This window comes from Podarcis melisellensis (assembly GCF_964234715.1).
Source record: "Podarcis melisellensis genome assembly, chromosome: 8".
Classification (NCBI taxonomy): Eukaryota; Metazoa; Chordata; class Lepidosauria; order Squamata; family Lacertidae; genus Podarcis; species Podarcis melisellensis.
The window spans coordinates 11362709-11380896 of NC_138540.1; the positions used below are offsets into that span (position 1 = coordinate 11362709).

At 47.4% G+C, this 18188-nt stretch overlaps 1 protein-coding gene across 2 annotated transcripts in view; it reads left to right on the top strand.

Moving 5' to 3' along the window:
* EPHA2 (EPH receptor A2) overlaps positions 1-9414 on the top strand; it is a 34663-nt gene extending 25249 nt beyond the window's left edge. The window contains exons 6-17 of one of the 2 annotated variants that reach the window (XM_081923125.1): positions 424-548; positions 678-837; positions 1039-1141; positions 2130-2185; positions 3091-3216; positions 3388-3570; positions 3745-3806; positions 4702-4911; positions 5500-5649; positions 6944-7137; positions 7368-7523; positions 8244-9414. In XM_081923125.1, coding sequence (XP_081779251.1) covers positions 424-548; positions 678-837; positions 1039-1141; positions 2130-2185; positions 3091-3216; positions 3388-3570; positions 3745-3806; positions 4702-4911; positions 5500-5649; positions 6944-7137; positions 7368-7523; positions 8244-8349 — 1631 coding nt within the window. In that variant the 3' untranslated portion in view covers positions 8350-9414. The remainder of the gene's footprint in view (positions 1-423; positions 549-677; positions 838-1038; positions 1142-2129; positions 2186-3090; positions 3217-3387; positions 3571-3744; positions 3807-4701; positions 4912-5499; positions 5650-6943; positions 7138-7367; positions 7524-8243) is intronic. The other variant, XM_081923126.1, reaches the window with a different exon arrangement.
* The last annotated feature ends 8774 nt before the right edge of the window (positions 9415-18188 follow it).

The window sequence follows — 18188 nt, forward strand, 5'->3', positions numbered from 1 at the left end:
ATCCAGAAAATAGTTTTAGCTCAGAGCTTAAGCCCTGTTAGTAAAAGCTAAACACACACACAACAGCCTGTCTAAATTTGAAACTGTATAGATTAGCATATGCTAATCTCATGCTAATTTGTGTCATTTGCCTTAAGTACTTGGCCACACCCTTGTTATGAAGGCAGCTGTGCAGAGTGGGATCTTGTGGTTTGTCTGTTGGACTTTATTTTGGACCTGGGCATTCATCAGTTCTGCGAATGCAATTTGAACAAACTCTGAAGTCGCAAGATGCCTCATTCCAGATGAGGCTTTAAGAGTTTGCAAATTCTGTATGGATCTGGAGCTACTGGCTGGCTGGTGACTGGGGCAAATGGTTTTGGCTGGTGAGGGTGCAATCCACTGCAGCATGCCAGACTCACTCTCCTCCTTCTCCATGCTCAGAACCTCCCCGAGTGACCTCAGTGACCATGGATGGCCGCACCACAACCAGCCTAAGTCTATCCTGGACTGTCCCACCCCGGCAGCAAAGCCATGTCTGGAAGTACCAGGTCACCTACAAGAAGAAGGTATCTGTCTCTCCTTGGCACTTCTCTGCTCTTAACCTTGAGCAATGCTCCCCCTTCCCCCAATTCCCCAGCCCATTTCACGGGGAGAAACTGAGCCATGCGAGTTTTTGTGTGTTCCTTTCCTTGCAGAAGGATGAGAACAGCTACTCTGTACTGCGCTGCGAAGGGAGCTCTGTGACCCTCCCGAAGCTCACCCCTGGGACCAAGTACTTGGTGAGCGTCCAAGCGCTGACCCAGGAGGGTCAGGGAACCAACAGCATGGAGCACGAGTTCGAGACGCTTGATGAACGTGAGTTTTGGGGAGGCAAAGCTCCTCTAGTTAATGCCGAAGCAGGGAAAGTAAATTCGGGGGCGGGGGGGGGGACTGGAGCAAAGTCACCAGAAGAGAACGAACACACACACACACACACACACACACACACACAGGCAATCTGTTTTCGGATAGCAATGTTTTCCTAACCTCCACCTTTTTCTTCTCTGCACCCCACAGGCTCTGACGGCACAAACACCGCTGCAGTTATTGGGGGTTCTATTGCTGGCTTTGTTGTCACGGTCGCGGTGGTGGCGCTGATTGTCGTGCTCATTCGCCGAAGGCATGTGCTTTATTATTATTATTATTATTATTATTATTATTATTCTGTTTGTTTAAGGCAGCGGGGCAACAATGGCATTTAGGAGAACTGGATGCCGGCTGTTCCTTTGTTTCCCACAGCGCGCAAACAGGCAACTTACGGCAACCTGTTACCTCCAGTCTAGCAGGCTTTGCAGGGTTGGTTTTGTTGTTGTTTTTTTAAATGATGCCATAATCTATTTTTCCAGAGGCAAAAAGTGGAATGAGTGTACACTTCTCCCAAGTGCCTTCAGTTTTCAGAGAAATGGTTTGCAGCAAGTGAGCATTTTTGCCAGATGGCAAACTGTCTGGCCTTTTCCTTTTTTGGGGGTCTCCTTTTTCAGAAGCAGTTAAAAAAACCTGTTGCAGGGGGGTCCAATGGCTCTTCCATTAGTACATGCAAATACAGCACTCCATGTCTAGCAACATCAGCATCCATCTGATGTCACAGTCAACCCAGGCTGAACATGCTAGGCTTTGGAGATTCCCCTCCTGGTTTATTTCTGTTTGCGTTTTTAAACTCTTTAAGATAAACCATCAAAAGTGAAAGAGGGAGTGAAACATGCTGCTGAGTCATGGTGTTCTTACACCAGCCCCATGTGCTCTCTCCTCTGGGATTTGAATTTTTAAGCCATGAATTTGCACTTTTGCATTTGCAGGCCTGCTTGCACGTCCATTACATTGGTGCAACGTGCCAAAATTTGGGAGGGCAGAACCTTAGGGGGTGAGAACCTGACTTGAGAAAGCATATTTCCCAGAAATCATTGGAAAGGACTGGCAAAGGTGCATTGGTGTCTTGACACAAAAATACTTTTAATAAGTTAAAAGGCCTTTGAGAAGGAATGGGGCAGAGGTTACAGAGTTTGATGCAAGGAGGTTTGTGTCTAGTGGATAAGGTATTCTGTGGGAGAAGGTGCAGATAGGATTGCCTCACAGGATCACTCAAGAAAACCCTTATTGTTGTCGTTTAGGAAAAAGAACTCAAGGGCCCGACAGACACCAGAGGATGTTTATTTCTCCAAGTCTGGTGAGTAATGGTCACTGGCCACATCAGTGCGTGAGGTGGGATTTGCTGGATCTGAAACATCATACAGAAGAGAAAAGGGCAAAAAAAATTGCAAGCTGTTTAGACCTTGAGAGTGAGCATTTATTGTTAAAGGGGTGCATTTACTGTGTCTGAACCCACATGCATGTCCAGTACTCACATGTATTCGCACACACACAAACCAACAAGAGGTTTGAGGTCTTTTGCTAGAGTTATAACATGCGTACATTTAGGAATACACGTTTGCCTCTATTCCTGCCTAAAGAAAACTCCTGGCACCCGATACTGAATTTTATTCTTGGCTGGCAATCCTAAAAGACCTCTTAAATGCCAGACAGGCAACCCAGTAATTTTTAGAGGCAAATAAACGATTTTTTACATTAAGATTCTTGAGAGGCACATCAGCAAACGCGGCTTACTTTATTACACACAGTGTAATAAAGTTTTTCTGTTTTAGGCAGAAAAATTTAAATATTTAAGTAGGGAGCAAATCCTACCATACACCTTAATCTAAAGAGTGGAAGAATCCCTGCCTATTTGCAAAAGCGGACTCAAACTGATAGTAAGTTAAGAAATGGAGGGAGCGGGAAGAAGACTATTGGTGGTGGGGTTTGAGATGAGTAGCTAGTTTCATTGTGCTTTTGAATTTAACCCATAATTTCCTGCCTGCTTCTCACCTCGCCCATCTTGCAAATTAAGTGTTCAACTGAAAATCATCCTAGCAGGCTGTGACTGAACTGGCCGTCTTTTTCTACTCCATTGCCAGATCATAGACTAACTTGGCAGTGGGCGATGTTTGAAAAGCAGAGAGTTTAGGCATGGAACTGCTTTATAACAGCCTCTGCCAAGAGCTCCCCTTAACTGTGTTGTTACTCTTCGTCCCACAGACCAGCTCAAGCCCCTGAAGACGTATGTGGATCCACACACCTATGAAGACCCCAATCAGGCAGTCCTGAAGTTCACAACTGAGATTCATCCTTCCTGCATCTCCCGGCAGAAAGTCATAGGGGCAGGTAGGGTGCCTTCCAATCTACCCTTGCACAATGCAGTAGGAGGTGGAGAGCATGTCTCTTCTCCCATGTAGTCAAAGCTGGTTTCAGAAGGAGCTTTCGGAAAGGAAAATAGTAATGCTGACTTTATTTGAAAATAGTATTAAACACTTCTACTTGTTTCTTTTTTGCCAGGTGAGTTTGGGGAAGTCTACAAGGGAACGCTGAAGAACAGCAAGAAGGAGATCCCGGTGGCCATCAAGACGTTGAAATCTGGCTACACGGAAAAGCAACGCATCGACTTCCTGAGCGAGGCCAGCATCATGGGCCAGTTTAACCACCACAACATCATCCGCCTAGAGGGAGTTGTCTCCAAATGTAAGAACCCCTAGATAGGATTTAAGGACCTTGGTGGCTGTTACTGGTTTCCTGTTCCAAGCTACCTCTTTCTGCTGGGCCAGTTCCAAGATACCAAACTCCTGGGCAACTGCATCAGAGTTTGGAATCTACTTGGATCTCATAGGCCAATCCTCTCTCTGTTTCTCTTTCCAGATAAGCCGTTCATGATCATCACAGAATACATGGAGAATGGCGCCCTTGATAAATTCCTGCGGGTAAGTAGTATTCTGTTCATCGCTGGCCTCCTTCTCATGTATACTGTGAGTGAGAAGAGCCTGTTGGATCAGGCCAGTGGTCCATCTAGTCAGCATCCTGTTTGCAGTGTGGCCAGCCATATTATGGCCATCATTGGAAGCACTAAAGCAGAGCCTGAGAGCAATAGCGCTCGCCCCTCCTGCACTGTCTGACGCTCTGAAGCATGCTGCCTCCAACATAATGGGTTTTTATGGACTGAAAGAGCCTTTATTCTTAAAGGCAGCATGTACATATTTTAAGTCAATAGGAATAAAGCTTTTGTTTAAGAAGCTAGCATTTAGCTTGCATTGTTGTTGTTGTTTAGTCGTGTCCATCTCTTCATGCCCCCATGGACCAGAGCACGCCAGGCACTCCTGTCTTCCACTGCCTCCCGCAGTTTGGTCAAACTCATGCTGGTAGCTTCGAGAAGACCATCCAACCATCTCTTCCTCTGTCATCCCCTTCTCCTTGTGCCCTCAATCTTTCCCAACATCAGGGAGTCTTCTCTACTCATGAGGTGGCCAAAGTATTAGAGCCTCAGCTTCAGGATCTGTCCTTCCAGTGAGCACTCAGGGCTGATTTCCTTCAGAATGGATCAGTTTGATCTTCTTGCAGTCCATGGGACTCTCAAGAGTCCTCCAGCACCATATTTCAAAAGCATCAATTCTTTGGCAATCAGCCTTCTTTATGGTCCAGCTCTCACTTCCATACATCACTACTGGGAAAACCATAGCTTTAACTATATGGACCTTTGTTGGCAAGGTGATGTCTCTGCTTTTTAAGATGCTGTCTAGGTTTGTCATTGTTTTTCTCCCAAGAAGCAGGCGTCTTAGCTTGCATAGCAGGTCCTAAATCCTTCCCTTTTTGTCTCAACAGGAAAAAGATGGGGAATTCTGTGTTATTCAGCTGGTGGGCATGTTGAGGGGTATTGCCTCTGGTATGAAGTACTTGGCCAGCATGAATTATGTCCACCGGGATTTGGCTGCCCGCAACATCCTTGTCGACAGCCAGCTCGTCTGCAAAGTCTCCGACTTTGGTCTCTCCCGCGTCCTGGAGGATGACCCTGACGCCACCTACACTACAAGTGTGAGTGATAATGGCTACTGTCCTGTCATGTTAAGTTACGGTTTTGCCAAGGAAGCTGCAATGGATGGGAAAGGGGGTGCAATATGAGAGCCAGGGCTGGCATCTGGAGGAGCTGCCCATGGTATAGGAGGAAGAAATAGAGAAGCCAGAAAGGGGGTCCAAATGGGAGGAAGGAACTTCTAACTTGCTGGCAGCGGATGATCAATGGAATGTGTGTGACCAGTAGCAGGAAGTCTGCTTTAGTGCTCAGTAAAATAGGGAGCCAGTGGGAATTAATCCAGGATCTAGGAACACCTGAAGAAAGAAGAGGAAGGAAGGAAGGAAGGCTTGTTTCCCATGACTCTTAAGATGGCTGCTGGCTAAGGTCTCTGCCCTTGTTCCGGAAGGATTTGACTTCTAGTCATCAACATCTGCCACTTGGCTAAAACATGAGACCTTTCTTTTCTATCAGGAACTTCAGAAGTTGCCTGAACGGAGGAAAGCACATATTTAGAGAGCCTGGGAATTAGAAAGTGTTTTCTCCCCCAAATCAGTGAGTGCCTTGGGAGACGGAGGTTCTGAGGGTTTTGGTGTGCTTGTCCCTTGCAGGGTGGGAAAATCCCGATCCGGTGGACGGCACCGGAGGCTATCTCTCATCGCAAGTTCACCTCGGCTAGTGATGTCTGGAGCTACGGAATAGTGATGTGGGAGGTGATGTCCTATGGTGAACGGCCTTACTGGGAGCTCTCCAACCACGAGGTAAGCGACTGGATGTCCTTGTGTGAGTGTGAACTATGGGGCAAGTGATGCCCCTGCTGGTGACCAGATTGCTGTTGGATCCCTTGTGTTTGGAGTTTTCTGGCTAATGGAGAAGAAAGCTAATTCTAGGAGATACAGTCGAAATATATATAAAAATTTAAAAATTGTCCAGTAGCACCTTGGAGACCAACTTAAGTTTGTTCTTGGTATAAGTTTTTGTATGCATGCACACTTCTTCAGATACACTGAAACAGAAGTCACCAGGCCCTTATATATAGTGGGAGGGTGGGGTTTTTTGTTGACTACTGTTAATGACTACAATTAGTCCCACAGGAAAAAGCAAGGGATAGTATTCAGGTGATTAGCATATGTAATGAGACAGGAATCCAATATCTCTATTAAGACCAGGTCTGTCCATAGTTTTCAGTTTAGTGATAAGTTGTAATTCAGCAACTTCTCTTTCAAGTCTGTTTCTGAAATTCTTTTGTAATAAGGCAGCTGCTTTGAGATCCTGTATTGAATGTCCTGGGAGACTGAAGAGTTCTCCTACTGGCTTCTCTGTCTTGTGATTCCTGATGTCAGATTTATGTCCATTTATCCTTTGGCGTAGGGTTTGGCCTGTTTGTCCAACATAGAGAGCCGAAGGTCACTGCTGGCATTTGATGGCATACACAATGTTAGAAGATGAGTAATTAAATAGGCCTGAGGTGCTATGTTTGATGTTGTTGGGTCCAGTTGTGGTGTTGTCTGGGTGTATGTGGTAGCAAAGTTGGCATCTGGGTTTATTGCAGGCTCTGGTACCAGTGTCCAGTTGGTCTCTAAGGTGCTACTGGACAATATTTTTATTTTCTTATATATTTTGACTGCATCAGACCAACATGGCTACCTACCTGAATCTAGGAGATACAGCCCCAGTTCCAGAATGCAATTGGAGTTTTGTCTTGAGGTCCATTTTTTTTAAGGAAGCAATGTTATGAGGCACACGCCTCCCCCAGCCCACCCTAGCTGTGCGTGGAAATGTCTTTGTCCCCAGCATGAGCTCAGTCTTATGATGTAAATTGCATCATATGTTTTGCCCAGTCACCTGTGAATCTATCCATCCGTTCTGACTGAAGTTACATAAAAAGGTGCTTATTGCTTGGGTTCCTCAAAGTTTATGTCTGCAAGGCTAGGGGTGGACTTGCAATCCTGCCTGACTTGGATGCTGGTTTTTATGCTAGGATGGTAAGACCAAAGGGGCGGTCTTTCCAAGCTGAATCCCCTTCACTGTTGTTCATTTTCCCTTCCCAAACAGGTGATGAAAGCAATTAATGAAGGCTTTCGGCTCCCAGCACCCATGGACTGTCCTTCTGCCATCTACCAGCTAATGATGAGGTGCTGGCAACAGGAGAGGAGCCACAGACCCAAATTCAATGATATCGTTAGCATCTTGGACAAGCTCATCCGTGCTCCTGAGTCACTCAAGACTTTGGCTGAGTTTGACCCTCGGTACGTGCCTCTCTTCTGGGCCTCCTGCTCTCAGAATCCCTAGATACGGTTTGGGAACTGTTGTCTCCGAACATCCCCTTCCCCTCTCCAGTCCTCTGAGACGGAAGCATGTAAGAACAGTGCCAGGAAGGGGGGGAAATTCCCAGCCCATAAGCCTCCCAAGAATTCTCCCCATCCACCTGGGCTCCCTTAGACCGAACTTTAAAGAGCCCCTTTTTTTGTCTTTGAAGGATCTCCATTCGCCTACCCAGCACCAGTGGCTCAGAAGGGATCCCTTTCCGAACTGTGGCCGAGTGGCTGGAATCCATCAAAATGCACCAATATACAGAGCACTTCGTGGCTGCTGGGTACAATGTCATTGAGAAGGTGGTTCAGATGACCAATGAGTGAGTGTGGCAACTTACACTCTTCCTCCATTTTTTCACCCCCATGCCTGCTGAGAATGCTTCTCCTGTTTTTTCCTCATGGTCTTTCTTCTGAAGCCTTTGTTCCCCTCCTGAGAGAGGAGGTAGCTGGAGTTCAGGGTCCTCTGTGAAAAGCCAACTCAGCTGGCTGTGAATATCATGGCCCGTTTGACCCCTTCCCAGTTCACAGCGGAGAATGAGGCTGTTTTCTGCTTTGACTTCCAGAGAGGAGAGATCTCCCTTCTTTTGTCACATGACTTCACTGTTAGAATCCTGTAGGATTCGTAAATTCACCTTTCCACTGTGTCGGGGCGGGGGCTTACACATCTTGTTGTTGCTGCCTCTTGTTGTTCTCCCCTCTCTCTTGGGAGAGGCTGATTCAAGCCTGCACCCTATAATTAAGCCACTTTATGAGGCCAGGAAAACGAGGAGTGGCTCGTTAAAAGCAGACGGGTGCCCAGCCTCCTTGGATCATGGCAAAGGGAGTCCACACCTTCTCAGCACGGGGATTGCAGGGAACCTTTGTGTGATATTGAAGCTGTGGCTTCAATATCAACCTCGGTTTCTTTTTTAATGATACCTCTGCAAGAAAGATGGAGATACTGAGTGTCAAGTTATGCTGGTGGGAGTTAAAGGAATACACTCCAGATTTCACAATATTTCCCACTAACCGGGTCACATCTGTTTTCTTCCCGTTCCCAGGGATATCAAGAGAATTGGGGTACGTCTGCCAGGACACCAAAAGCGCATTGCCTACAGCCTCATGGGCCTGAAGGAACAGGTCAGCACCATTGGCATTCCGATCTAAGGGGGACGGATCTTGCTCTCTATTGGTAGCTTCCTTGCCTAACTTCAGCTACCCAGTGGCCGGGCCAAGAACCAATGGGCCGTTGTACTTCCTGATACATACTTGAAGTGGAGAATTCAGGAGACCTCTCTCACCAAGGATGCCGGCTGCCAAAGAAGGAGTCGGGTGCCTGCTTTTCCACTGTGCTTCCTCAGCATAGCTCTGCGTTTTATTGCCTGGCCTTGTGACTGCTCTTGTCTGCTGGAAATAGTAACGCTGCGGTGCTGGAAGTTTTCAGACGAGGCATTGGGCTGTGCCGCACGCTGACTGTGTGTCGCCAAGCAGATCTGCCAAAAGCCACATTTCATTCCTTTCCTGGCTTGGACAGATCCTGGGACTACTGGATGCCTGGTTCCATCCTTCCTGCCATCTGGCTCCCTTCTTTTTGCAGCCCTGCAACACAGAAGACCAAAGCATCCCTAGGGCCGTCCACCCCATTGCCAGTTCTGCCATCTTGCCTCCGAGAAACCTGCAGGCCCAATGCCGTATTTATTTACCTGTTTGGAAGCCAAACCTCAACTGGTTAAGACTTTGTGGAAGTGGGAGAGTTTTCTCATGCCACAGCAACATTGTTGAACGTTTTTGGACGCTGAACAGTTGCTCTGTTCAGTCACAGATGGGCTGTTCCTTTGTTCTTCCTTTTTAAGAAGCCAAACGTGGTTGGATCAAGAGTAATGCTTGTGCAGAGTCCCCCCTGGCATTTGCGAGTTTCAGCTTTGAAGTGGTTGTGCCAACGATGACCGAAAATGACTCTCCACAGAGTCATCTCAGTGTTTCCTGCTCTCTATTTATTCATCTTTTCCAACTGCTGCCCCTTCTCCCCATTCCTATAATGCACTCTTGACTTATTGACAATTGTTCTCCTTCCATATTACTTCAATTTTTAATTTATTTTTATATATTTATTGATTTTTTTTTTTAAAAAGCAAGACTTTGCTGTTAAGGGTAATCATGCACAACTTGAACAAAAATGTTTACCTTGTGTGCAGGAATATTTCTAGCTTTAATAAAATGTTTTTATTCTTGTTTTGTTGTGTATACTGCACTGTATGGAATGAAATGTGAGCACATAACTACCTTGAAGGAGCTGGCTGTTGGCCACCGTTACTAACAGGCTTCCCAAAGGCATCTAGTTGGCCATTGTGAGAATGAGATGCTTGACTAGATGGGATTTCGGCCTGATGTAAGAGCCAGTTTCACTGTTAGGGCTCACGATCAGCTTCTAGAATGTTATAGGTCCACCTCTTGGGTTGAGGTTCTTTCTCAAGTCCATTTAAGTGATGTGGAAATTTAATAAACCTTTCTTGCCGAAGATGATGGTCACACATGGTTAACCCCATAATCTGCCACCAGCTGGTCTCCCCAGCGTTTGAAACTCCCATTGTTCAAGGCGCATTTTGCGACAGGGAATTTCATTAGCGCGAGCAGTTTCTGAGCTCTGGGCACAGTGTTGCACCTAGGATTTCAGATTAAAACAGCAGAGTAGAAGGAAAGGAGGATCTTTTTCTGCCTCCCCACTTCCAGCTACTCTCTGAAGACTGGAGAAGAGACCCTCTTAAGAATACAGTGGTACCTCGGGTTACATACACTTCAGGTTACAGACTCCGCTAACGCAGAAATAGTACCTTGGGTTAAGAACTTTGCTTCAGGATGAGAACAGAAATTGTGTTCCGTTGGCGCAGTGGCAGCAGGAGGCCCCATTAGCTAAAGTGGTGCTTCAGGTTAAGAACAGTATCAGGTTAAGTACAGACCTCCGGAACGAATTAAGTACTTAACCCGAGGTACCACTGTATTAGGGGGGTGGGCAGGGGAAGCACGGCTTTTGTTTTTTGCAGACTTCTGATGAGGACCAGACCATGTGGAAAATGGACTAAAGATTTTAGCTGCAGTTCACTCATTTTCAGCTTTGTATTCTTGTTATTCAAAAAGAGTGCCTAGACATTCTGTTGTTGCGCCCATAATCTAGGCTTAAGGTACCATTTAGCTCCTGGCTTCCCTATCTGTTTCTAACACTGGGTCACCCTATATGTCAAACTGCAAGAGCAGACAGGTTTTTGGGGGTGAGGGGTTGGCAAGGGGTTGGGAGTAGAGTCATCATGGTAATAATTTCCCTCTTGCTGTGGAAAGCGGGTAGGAAGAGGCGTCTCTCTCTCTCTCGCACGCCCTGCATTGATGACCATCCAGTGAAAATGAGTGGCAGTAGAGCCACGCAAAGCCAAAAAAAGGACTTCTTCCAATGATGCAAAATTAACTTTATTGGAATTTGCTGTCATAAGAGGTGGCTGCAGTCACTCCCTTAGGAAAAACGCAGGGAGGAGAAAGAAAAGGGTCTGCCTATGGCTATTAGCGAGGGACACGGGTGGCACTGTGGGTTAAACCACAGAGCCTAGGACTTGCCGATCAGAAGGTCAGCGGTTCAAATCCCCGTGACTGGGTGAGCTTCCGTTGCTCGGTCTCTGCTCCTGCCAACCTAGCAGTTCAAAAGCACGTCAAAGTGCAAGTAGATAAATAGGTACCGCTCTGGCAGGAAGGTAAACGGCGTTTCCGTGCGCTGCTCTGGTTTGCCAGAAGTGGCTTAGTCATGCTGGCCACATGACCTGGAAGCTGTACGCCGGCTCCCTTGGCCAGTAAAGCGAGATGAGCGCCTCAACTGCAGAGTTGGTCACGACTGGACCTAATGGTCAGGGGTCCTTTTACCTTTACCTTTATGGCTATTGGCAACAATGAACAAAGGTTTGTGTTCACAGGCAGCCTTCCTCTGAGTAAAGCAGCCCTCTTAACTCTCTTGCCCAAGAGTCATACTCTGGAATCTGCCTTCTGCTAACCAGCAGCTGTTTTCCAGCATTTCAGACAGGAGTCTCCACTAGGCTTCGCTGGGGACTGAGCCTGTGGTCTTCTGCATGCAAAGCAGATAAGATCCTCTGCTGCTGAGCTACTGCTGTCCAGGAACAAATGTCCATGCCCAGAGTGGGATAGCACCTCCTGGGTCTGCAGCTGGGTGTGGGAAACAAAATAGTTTTAAAAAGAACATACGCATGCAAAAGCTGGCATGGTTAGGAGCTTCTCTCTGACATATTAGGCTTTGACATGAGAATAGCTGAGCTCTGCCTGGTTTCTCTCCTCCGCTCCCCCTGCTACAATCCCTCTCTTCACCATTCCCCTACTGACTTGTGTATACAAGTCAATGTGGACTGCACGCCTTGCGTGCTAAGTCTGTGTCACTCCCTACAATACCTGTTAGTCATGCTACAATTGTAACCCTTCATTTCATGACAATACCTGTCTGCAAAGGGTTGCAAAACAACTGTAATGTTTTAATTCCATGGTGGATGCCAACCCCAGAAGGGAAAAGATGGCAAGCATGAGAGAGACAGGAGACCTCTCAGGATGCCAAGCTACAAATTAGTTCCAAATCTTTCTAGTGAGAGGTACATAGCAGCCCTGAAAACTCTGTCAAGCTGTGTCCCTTGACTTGGCTGCCAAGTGCAATCAAGCCTATGCTTAGCCAAGGCTGCCAAACTGGTTCTTGCCTTGTTCACTGGAATTTCCAAGAGGTGGTTGATCCAACCAGGATGGTGGCGCATCACATTTTTGGGGATTGCAAAATGCTAGGAAACGAAAGCTCCTGTTTACAACTTGCTCAAGCCTCTGGGCTTGGTTGGGGCAAGTAAGGCCACTTGGCACAAGGAAATGCAGGCAGCCAAGACTGGAGTGTCATAACCCTGCGGGAGACAACTCAGAAACTTCCAACTGGTCCAAAATGCATTGGCCAGATTACTGACTGGGGTTCCATTTGTGTCTCCTAGAACCCCTGTCCTAAAACAGCTGCATTGGTTGCCAATTTATCTCCAGGCTCAATTAAAGGTGCTCGTGCTTAGCGACTTTGGTCCCAAATATCTGAAAGGCCGCCATCTTCCCTGCAGACCGTCTCAGGTGTGAACATCAGCAGAGGGGCCTCTGTTTGTTGTTCCACCACCCTCAGAAGTTGTGAGGTGGCCTGAGAGAGGGTGTTCTCTGTTGCAGTCCCTAAGTTGTGAAACTGCCTGCAGAGGTGTCTGGTACCTTCACCATCCAGCTTTTCCATATGCTAAAGATCTCCACACTGGCCTTTTGACACATGAGGGGAAAATTTCAGGGCCCACTCTAGTTGTGATCGTGACTTGTTTTAAAATTGTTCTTAATGTTGCATTTTGCTTTTTTGTAACCCATCCTAGGTTTGGGTAAGAAATCTAAACACAAACAAAACAGCAAGGTCCAACAGGTAGATCATGATCTACCAGTAGATCACTGGATGTCTGTGGTAGATCACTGGCTCCCCCCAAAGCTCAAAATTTTTGCCCCCCAAAAACCAGGCCTTCCTCTTCCCTAAAAAAAGCTAAACAACTTGGACCTGAACCCCTAAAAAACAGGGCTTTCCTCCTCACAAAAAAAACAACTTTGACAAGGGGGTAGATCACTGCCAGTCTTTGCGAGTAGATCTCAGTCTCTTGGGAGTTGGCCACCCCTGCCCTAGAGCAAGCAGGTCAGGTTGTTTGCCTTTCTAAATTAAAACTGTCTACTTACACTCTTTCCTGCAGTGGCTCTTAAGAGTCTCAAGCAGGGAATGGTATTTGCCATCACTTGTCACCTGCTCCTTTTAACTAGAGATGCCAGGGGGATTGAACCTGAATCCGTGTGTGTGTGTGTGTGTGTGTGTACACACACACACACACACACACACACACACACACTCCCTGTACGCTTCCCATCATTTAGGCCCCTAAGAAAGTGGGTAAAGGTAAAGGGACCCCTGACCATTAGGTCCAGTCATGGCTGACTTGGGTTGCAGCACTCATCTCGCTTTACTGGCCGAGGGAGCCGGCATACAGCTTCCGGGTCATGTGGCCAGCATGACTAAGCCGCTTCTGGCGAACCAGAGCAGCGCACGGAAACGCCGTTTACCTTCCCGCCGGAGTGGTACCTATTTATCTACTTGCACTTTGACATGCTTTCGAACTGCTAGGTTGGCAGGAGCAGGGACCGAGCAATGGGAACTCACCCCGTCGCAGGGAATCGAACCGCCGACCTTCTGATCGGCAAGTCCTAGGCTCTGGTTTAACCCACAGCAATGGGTACACAGAAAGAAGCAGCAGAGACCTAGCAGGCTAGTGTGGGTTGCTGCTGGACAGGCTCAGCGATTGCCTACAAAGAACTAGTTTTATATGCATTTTTGACTCCGAGGCCTTGAGTGAGGCCTGCTAGAACAGCTACACACAATTGCGTGAAGGCATCCCATGACCTTTTTCCTTTATAGGTTTGTGGGTTCCTCTCTGACCATAGGGGTTAATGTCTTAATTCAAAGCGCCCCCTCCCCTCTGCTCCCTTAATCTTCTCCCTACCCCCTACCGGTCAGCAACCCAATGCCCCTTCCCCTCTCCCACCCCCTTTTCATTGTTCTCCTAAACTGTCTTGTGATCCCAGCAAAAAGGATGCCGCGCTGCTCTTGCTCCCCCCCCTCTCTCTCAAGATCCAGCAGCCCATTTTCTCCAGACCCTCCTTTGTCCCCCTTCCTCTAGGCAACCAGCTCCTTTGCATTTTAATGCCTGCTTCCAAGGGAGCATGCAGCCACTAGCAATTACAGATCCTGGTAACAAAGATCTAAGAGACAGAGGGAGGAGGGTTATTTTGAAACACAGGGAAGGAAACACAGGCAAGGCTCCCAATGAAAAATAATCGACTGGCAGGCTGAAAACAAATCAATTTGTATTGGTGAGCAGGCAGGAGTGTGTTTTATTCTGCCCAACATTTAAACATGCCGTGTCCCATGAAAGATGGAACAGCCACCCCAGTCTTAATTGTCTTTCAGTGCTGATTCCATCACTGCGTGGCTGGTTTCTTCTTGCCGTTGAGGTAGACCTGGATGTAGCCTCATCATAAAAAGATGGGCTTGACCACAAACCTTTACTTATGGGAATCAAAATCAACATTTGCAGTCCCATTTGCGGGAATGTACAAGGTGCTTCAGAATATATTGAACCCAACAAAGACCAGGGTAGGAATATCAATAGAACCATCTCCTCTTCCTCCTCCTCTTCTTCTTCTTCTTTGGCAACCACTCGTAGCTGAGTAAGATTGTCTTCCACAAACACAGTTTTAACAATGAGTCCGTAAGTGACTGTGGAGGCCAATTCTGGACCCACACGTCCTTCCACAGTGGGGACATAGGTTCCCAGGCAGGAGTTAATCACGGTGTGGATTTGCCAAGCATGCCTTCCTCCTAGCACGTTTCTCCCTTGTGTCCTGAGTTCGAGTGTCTTCCAAGCCCATGACACCTTTGGTAAAGGCTGTTCTCCAACTGGAGCACTCTCGAGCCAGTGTTTCCCAGTTGTCAGTGTTTATCCTACATTTTTTTAGATTTGCCTTGAGACAGTCTTTAAACCTCTTTTGTTGACCACCAGCATTACGCTTTCCATTCTTAAGTTCGGAATAGAGTAGTTGCTTTGGAAGATGATAATCAGGCATCTGCACAACATGACCAGTCCTTGGTGCTCCCCACCGTGGTCATGGAGAAAGGCACCCTACTTTTAGGGTCCAAGTTTACTTGAGTGCAGGGGGAGGAGGTTGGATGAGCCCCTAGACCTGATCCAGGAGGACATCCATGTAATCAGCTTGTTTTGATGATTGGAGCTCACCTTTCTTACTAAGCATCATGTTATGGCTTTCGGAGTCGCATCCAGCAGTGCACCTGGCTACGCTCCCTCCCACATGCCTTTGGCACCACGGAGGGCACAACCTGAAATACCTGCAATGTTGCCAGGAAAAAGGCTTCTCCTTTCTGTACAAAGGACAGTGGGACGCAGTTGCCACCCAGCTAGGTGCCATCCAACTTGTACTACCACTCCAGAATGTAGGGTTGCCATATTTCAAACTGTGAGAATCCAGAGCTTTTTTTGGCAAAGTTTTGCCCAAAGTTGTTTTTGGGCAAAATTGCTAAACAAAACAAAAAAAATAAGTTATTGAGCAGTGCTGCTGACTGCAGTATTCCGGATAAAGGTAAAGGGACCCCTGACCATTAGGTCCAGTCGTGACCGACTCTGCAGTTGAGGCGCTCATCTCGCTTTATTGGCCGAGGGAGCCAGCATACAGTTTCTGGGTCATGTGGCCAGCATGACTAAGCCGCTTCTGGCAAACCAGAGCAGTGCACGGAAACACTGTTTACCTTCCCGCCGGAGCAGTACCTATTTATCTACTTGCACTTTGACGTGCTTTCGAACTGCTAGGTTGGCAGGAGCAGGGACTGAGCAACAGGAGCTCACCCATCGCGGGGATTCGAACCGCCAACCTTCTGATTGGCAAGTCCTAGGCTCTGTGGTTTAACCCACAGCGCCACCCATGTCCCACAGTGTTTCCAGGAAGCCCACAGGCAACACATGGAGGCGACAGTCTTCTTGCCCCCTATACACACACACACACACACACTACTGCCCATCACAAATAGTACTCAGTGGCGTATTGTCTCTGAAACTAGAGATTCCACTTCGGCCTCCTCCATTAATTCATTATTTGTACCATAATGAATAAGGCAGTCACAGGCCATCACCACATCCTGTGGCACTGAATTCAATAAATTATATGTTGGATGAAGAAGTATGTTCCTTTGTCTGCCTTGACTCTATTACCAATTTAACTGGGTAAGCCCAATGTCTAGTATTATGGAACAGCGGGTGGGGAGGCTGTGGCTCTGTGACAAGAGCACATGCTTTGCAAGCAGAAAGCTCCAGGTTCCATTACTGACAGGTAAGGCTGTGAATGTCCCCAATCTGAAACCCTGGGGAGTTGCTGCCAGCCAGTGTAAACAATACTGAGCGAGATAGACCAATGTTCTGTAGGCTGCTTATGATGTGACAAGTCCCAAGTTCAAATCCTAGACAAGTCCTGCTCTATACGGGAAAGGGTGGCTGTGGAAATGGGCATTTTTGCATTCCAAAGGTCCCAGGTTCAGTCCCTGGTAGGGTCTCCAGGCAAGGCTGGGGAAGAATCCTGCTTGAAACCCTGGAGAGCTGCTGGCAGTCAGTGCAGACAATACTAAGAAACCAATGGTCTAACGTGATGTTAGGCAGCTTTCTGTGTTCTGTCTGCTTCTTCCTGAAAACTTGCCTTGGTGCAAGAGTCTTCTAAAGTCCTTTGGCAGCCATACACACAGAATGCCTCAGATTCCATTGTGTGGCTTTGGGCACTTCTAGAGCTCTGGGTTTCTACAGTAAAATGTTTTGGTTTTTTTTGTTTAAATTGCCTGTCACAATTGGTCAACTCTCAGTCCTTCGTTATTGTTGCTATTTTTGATGTACCGAGTTGGGACACGGCAAAACTTCCAGAACTCGCTTCATTTCCCTTCCCATCCTCTCCAAAAGGGAAAGGGAAGAGACCCAGAGACCTGCACGGGTCACTTGGCACAAAAAAAGCAGCTTGGAAGCGCAGTGACCCTTTCAAGCTGAGAAAAAGCAGCATGAGAGCACGTTCAGCTTGGCTGAAAAGGAGGCCAAACAATACGCCGCCATTCCCTTGGCATGTGGCACAGCAGGCTCTGGGTGCTCAGCCACTGAGCTTCTAGATGCCATAGATTGGCAAAAGGGCCTTGTTTTAGCTGAGAGTGGGAGCAATTAATGGTCTGATCCTGCATCAAGCAGTTGTGATATCTGTGTGGTTATTGTGACGAATCGGACTGGCAAAACAACATAGGAAGTACACACTTGAATGTGCATGTGGCGGCACTAAGGCCAATGAGATTGAAAATTGTCACTTGCAACCAATGATTCTGCACACTATATCACCTAGCAAATTCGGCTAACAAACTGTAGGACCGGCATCATGTCCTGTCCTGGTCTGCATCTCCATCTCCTTTTAAGCTGTACTTTTCCCCATACCTTCCTCTCTAGGTAAAAGTGAATGAATCATTCTTATTTTAAGGTAAGTCAGGCCACAGTTGCTGACAGTACTGTACGTACCATGAAGTTTACATCGGGAGCAGCCAGCTGAGTCTCAAGGGATTTTATTTAAGGCGAAAGATGCAGCCACATTTGCGAAAGCCAAGCAGGTCTGGGAGTGGTCATTGTCTGGGTGGGAGACTACCCGGGCAACATACACACTGCCTTGCATTCCATCATCGAAAAAAGGCAGGATATACAGTGGTACTTCGGGCTACATACACTTCAGGTTATCCAGAAATATTACCTCGGGTTAAGAACATTGCTTCAGGATGAGAACTGAAATCGTGCTCTGGTGGCGCGGCAGCAGCAGGAGGCCCCATTAGCAGGCCCTTTCTCCATTTGTCCTGCAGCCTTTATAGATCTGTGATTGCTACAGACATGTGAACCATGATGCAAAGGCATGGGAGCAGCTTTCTGCAGTTGCACCAGCTGCAAAGATGGGTGCCACGCAGATCAGATGTGGTTCTTCGTTTCCGCGGTCAGCAAATGACACGCTGGAAGCAGCAGCTTTTATGAGTCTCCCCAGGGCCTGCGAGTCTTCATGGATTCCATTCCTTTTTCTCTCTCTCTCAGCTTTGCCACTGACCTTGTTGGGAGTCATGCTCGCTTCCCTTCTGGCTGAGTCATGTATACCCTTGGGTAAAATGGGTCTAATCCAACCGCACCATCTCCTTTCTAAACTGTCTGTAAAGTGCCTCCAGTAACTGGGATTAAAAACTTTGCACAGATATATGTTTCCATCATTCGCAATTAACTGTGCTGGCAAGGGCACCACAATTGGAATTCCAGAGCTTAGAACATCAAGAAGGCGGTGGCACAAGAGACGGGCAGGGA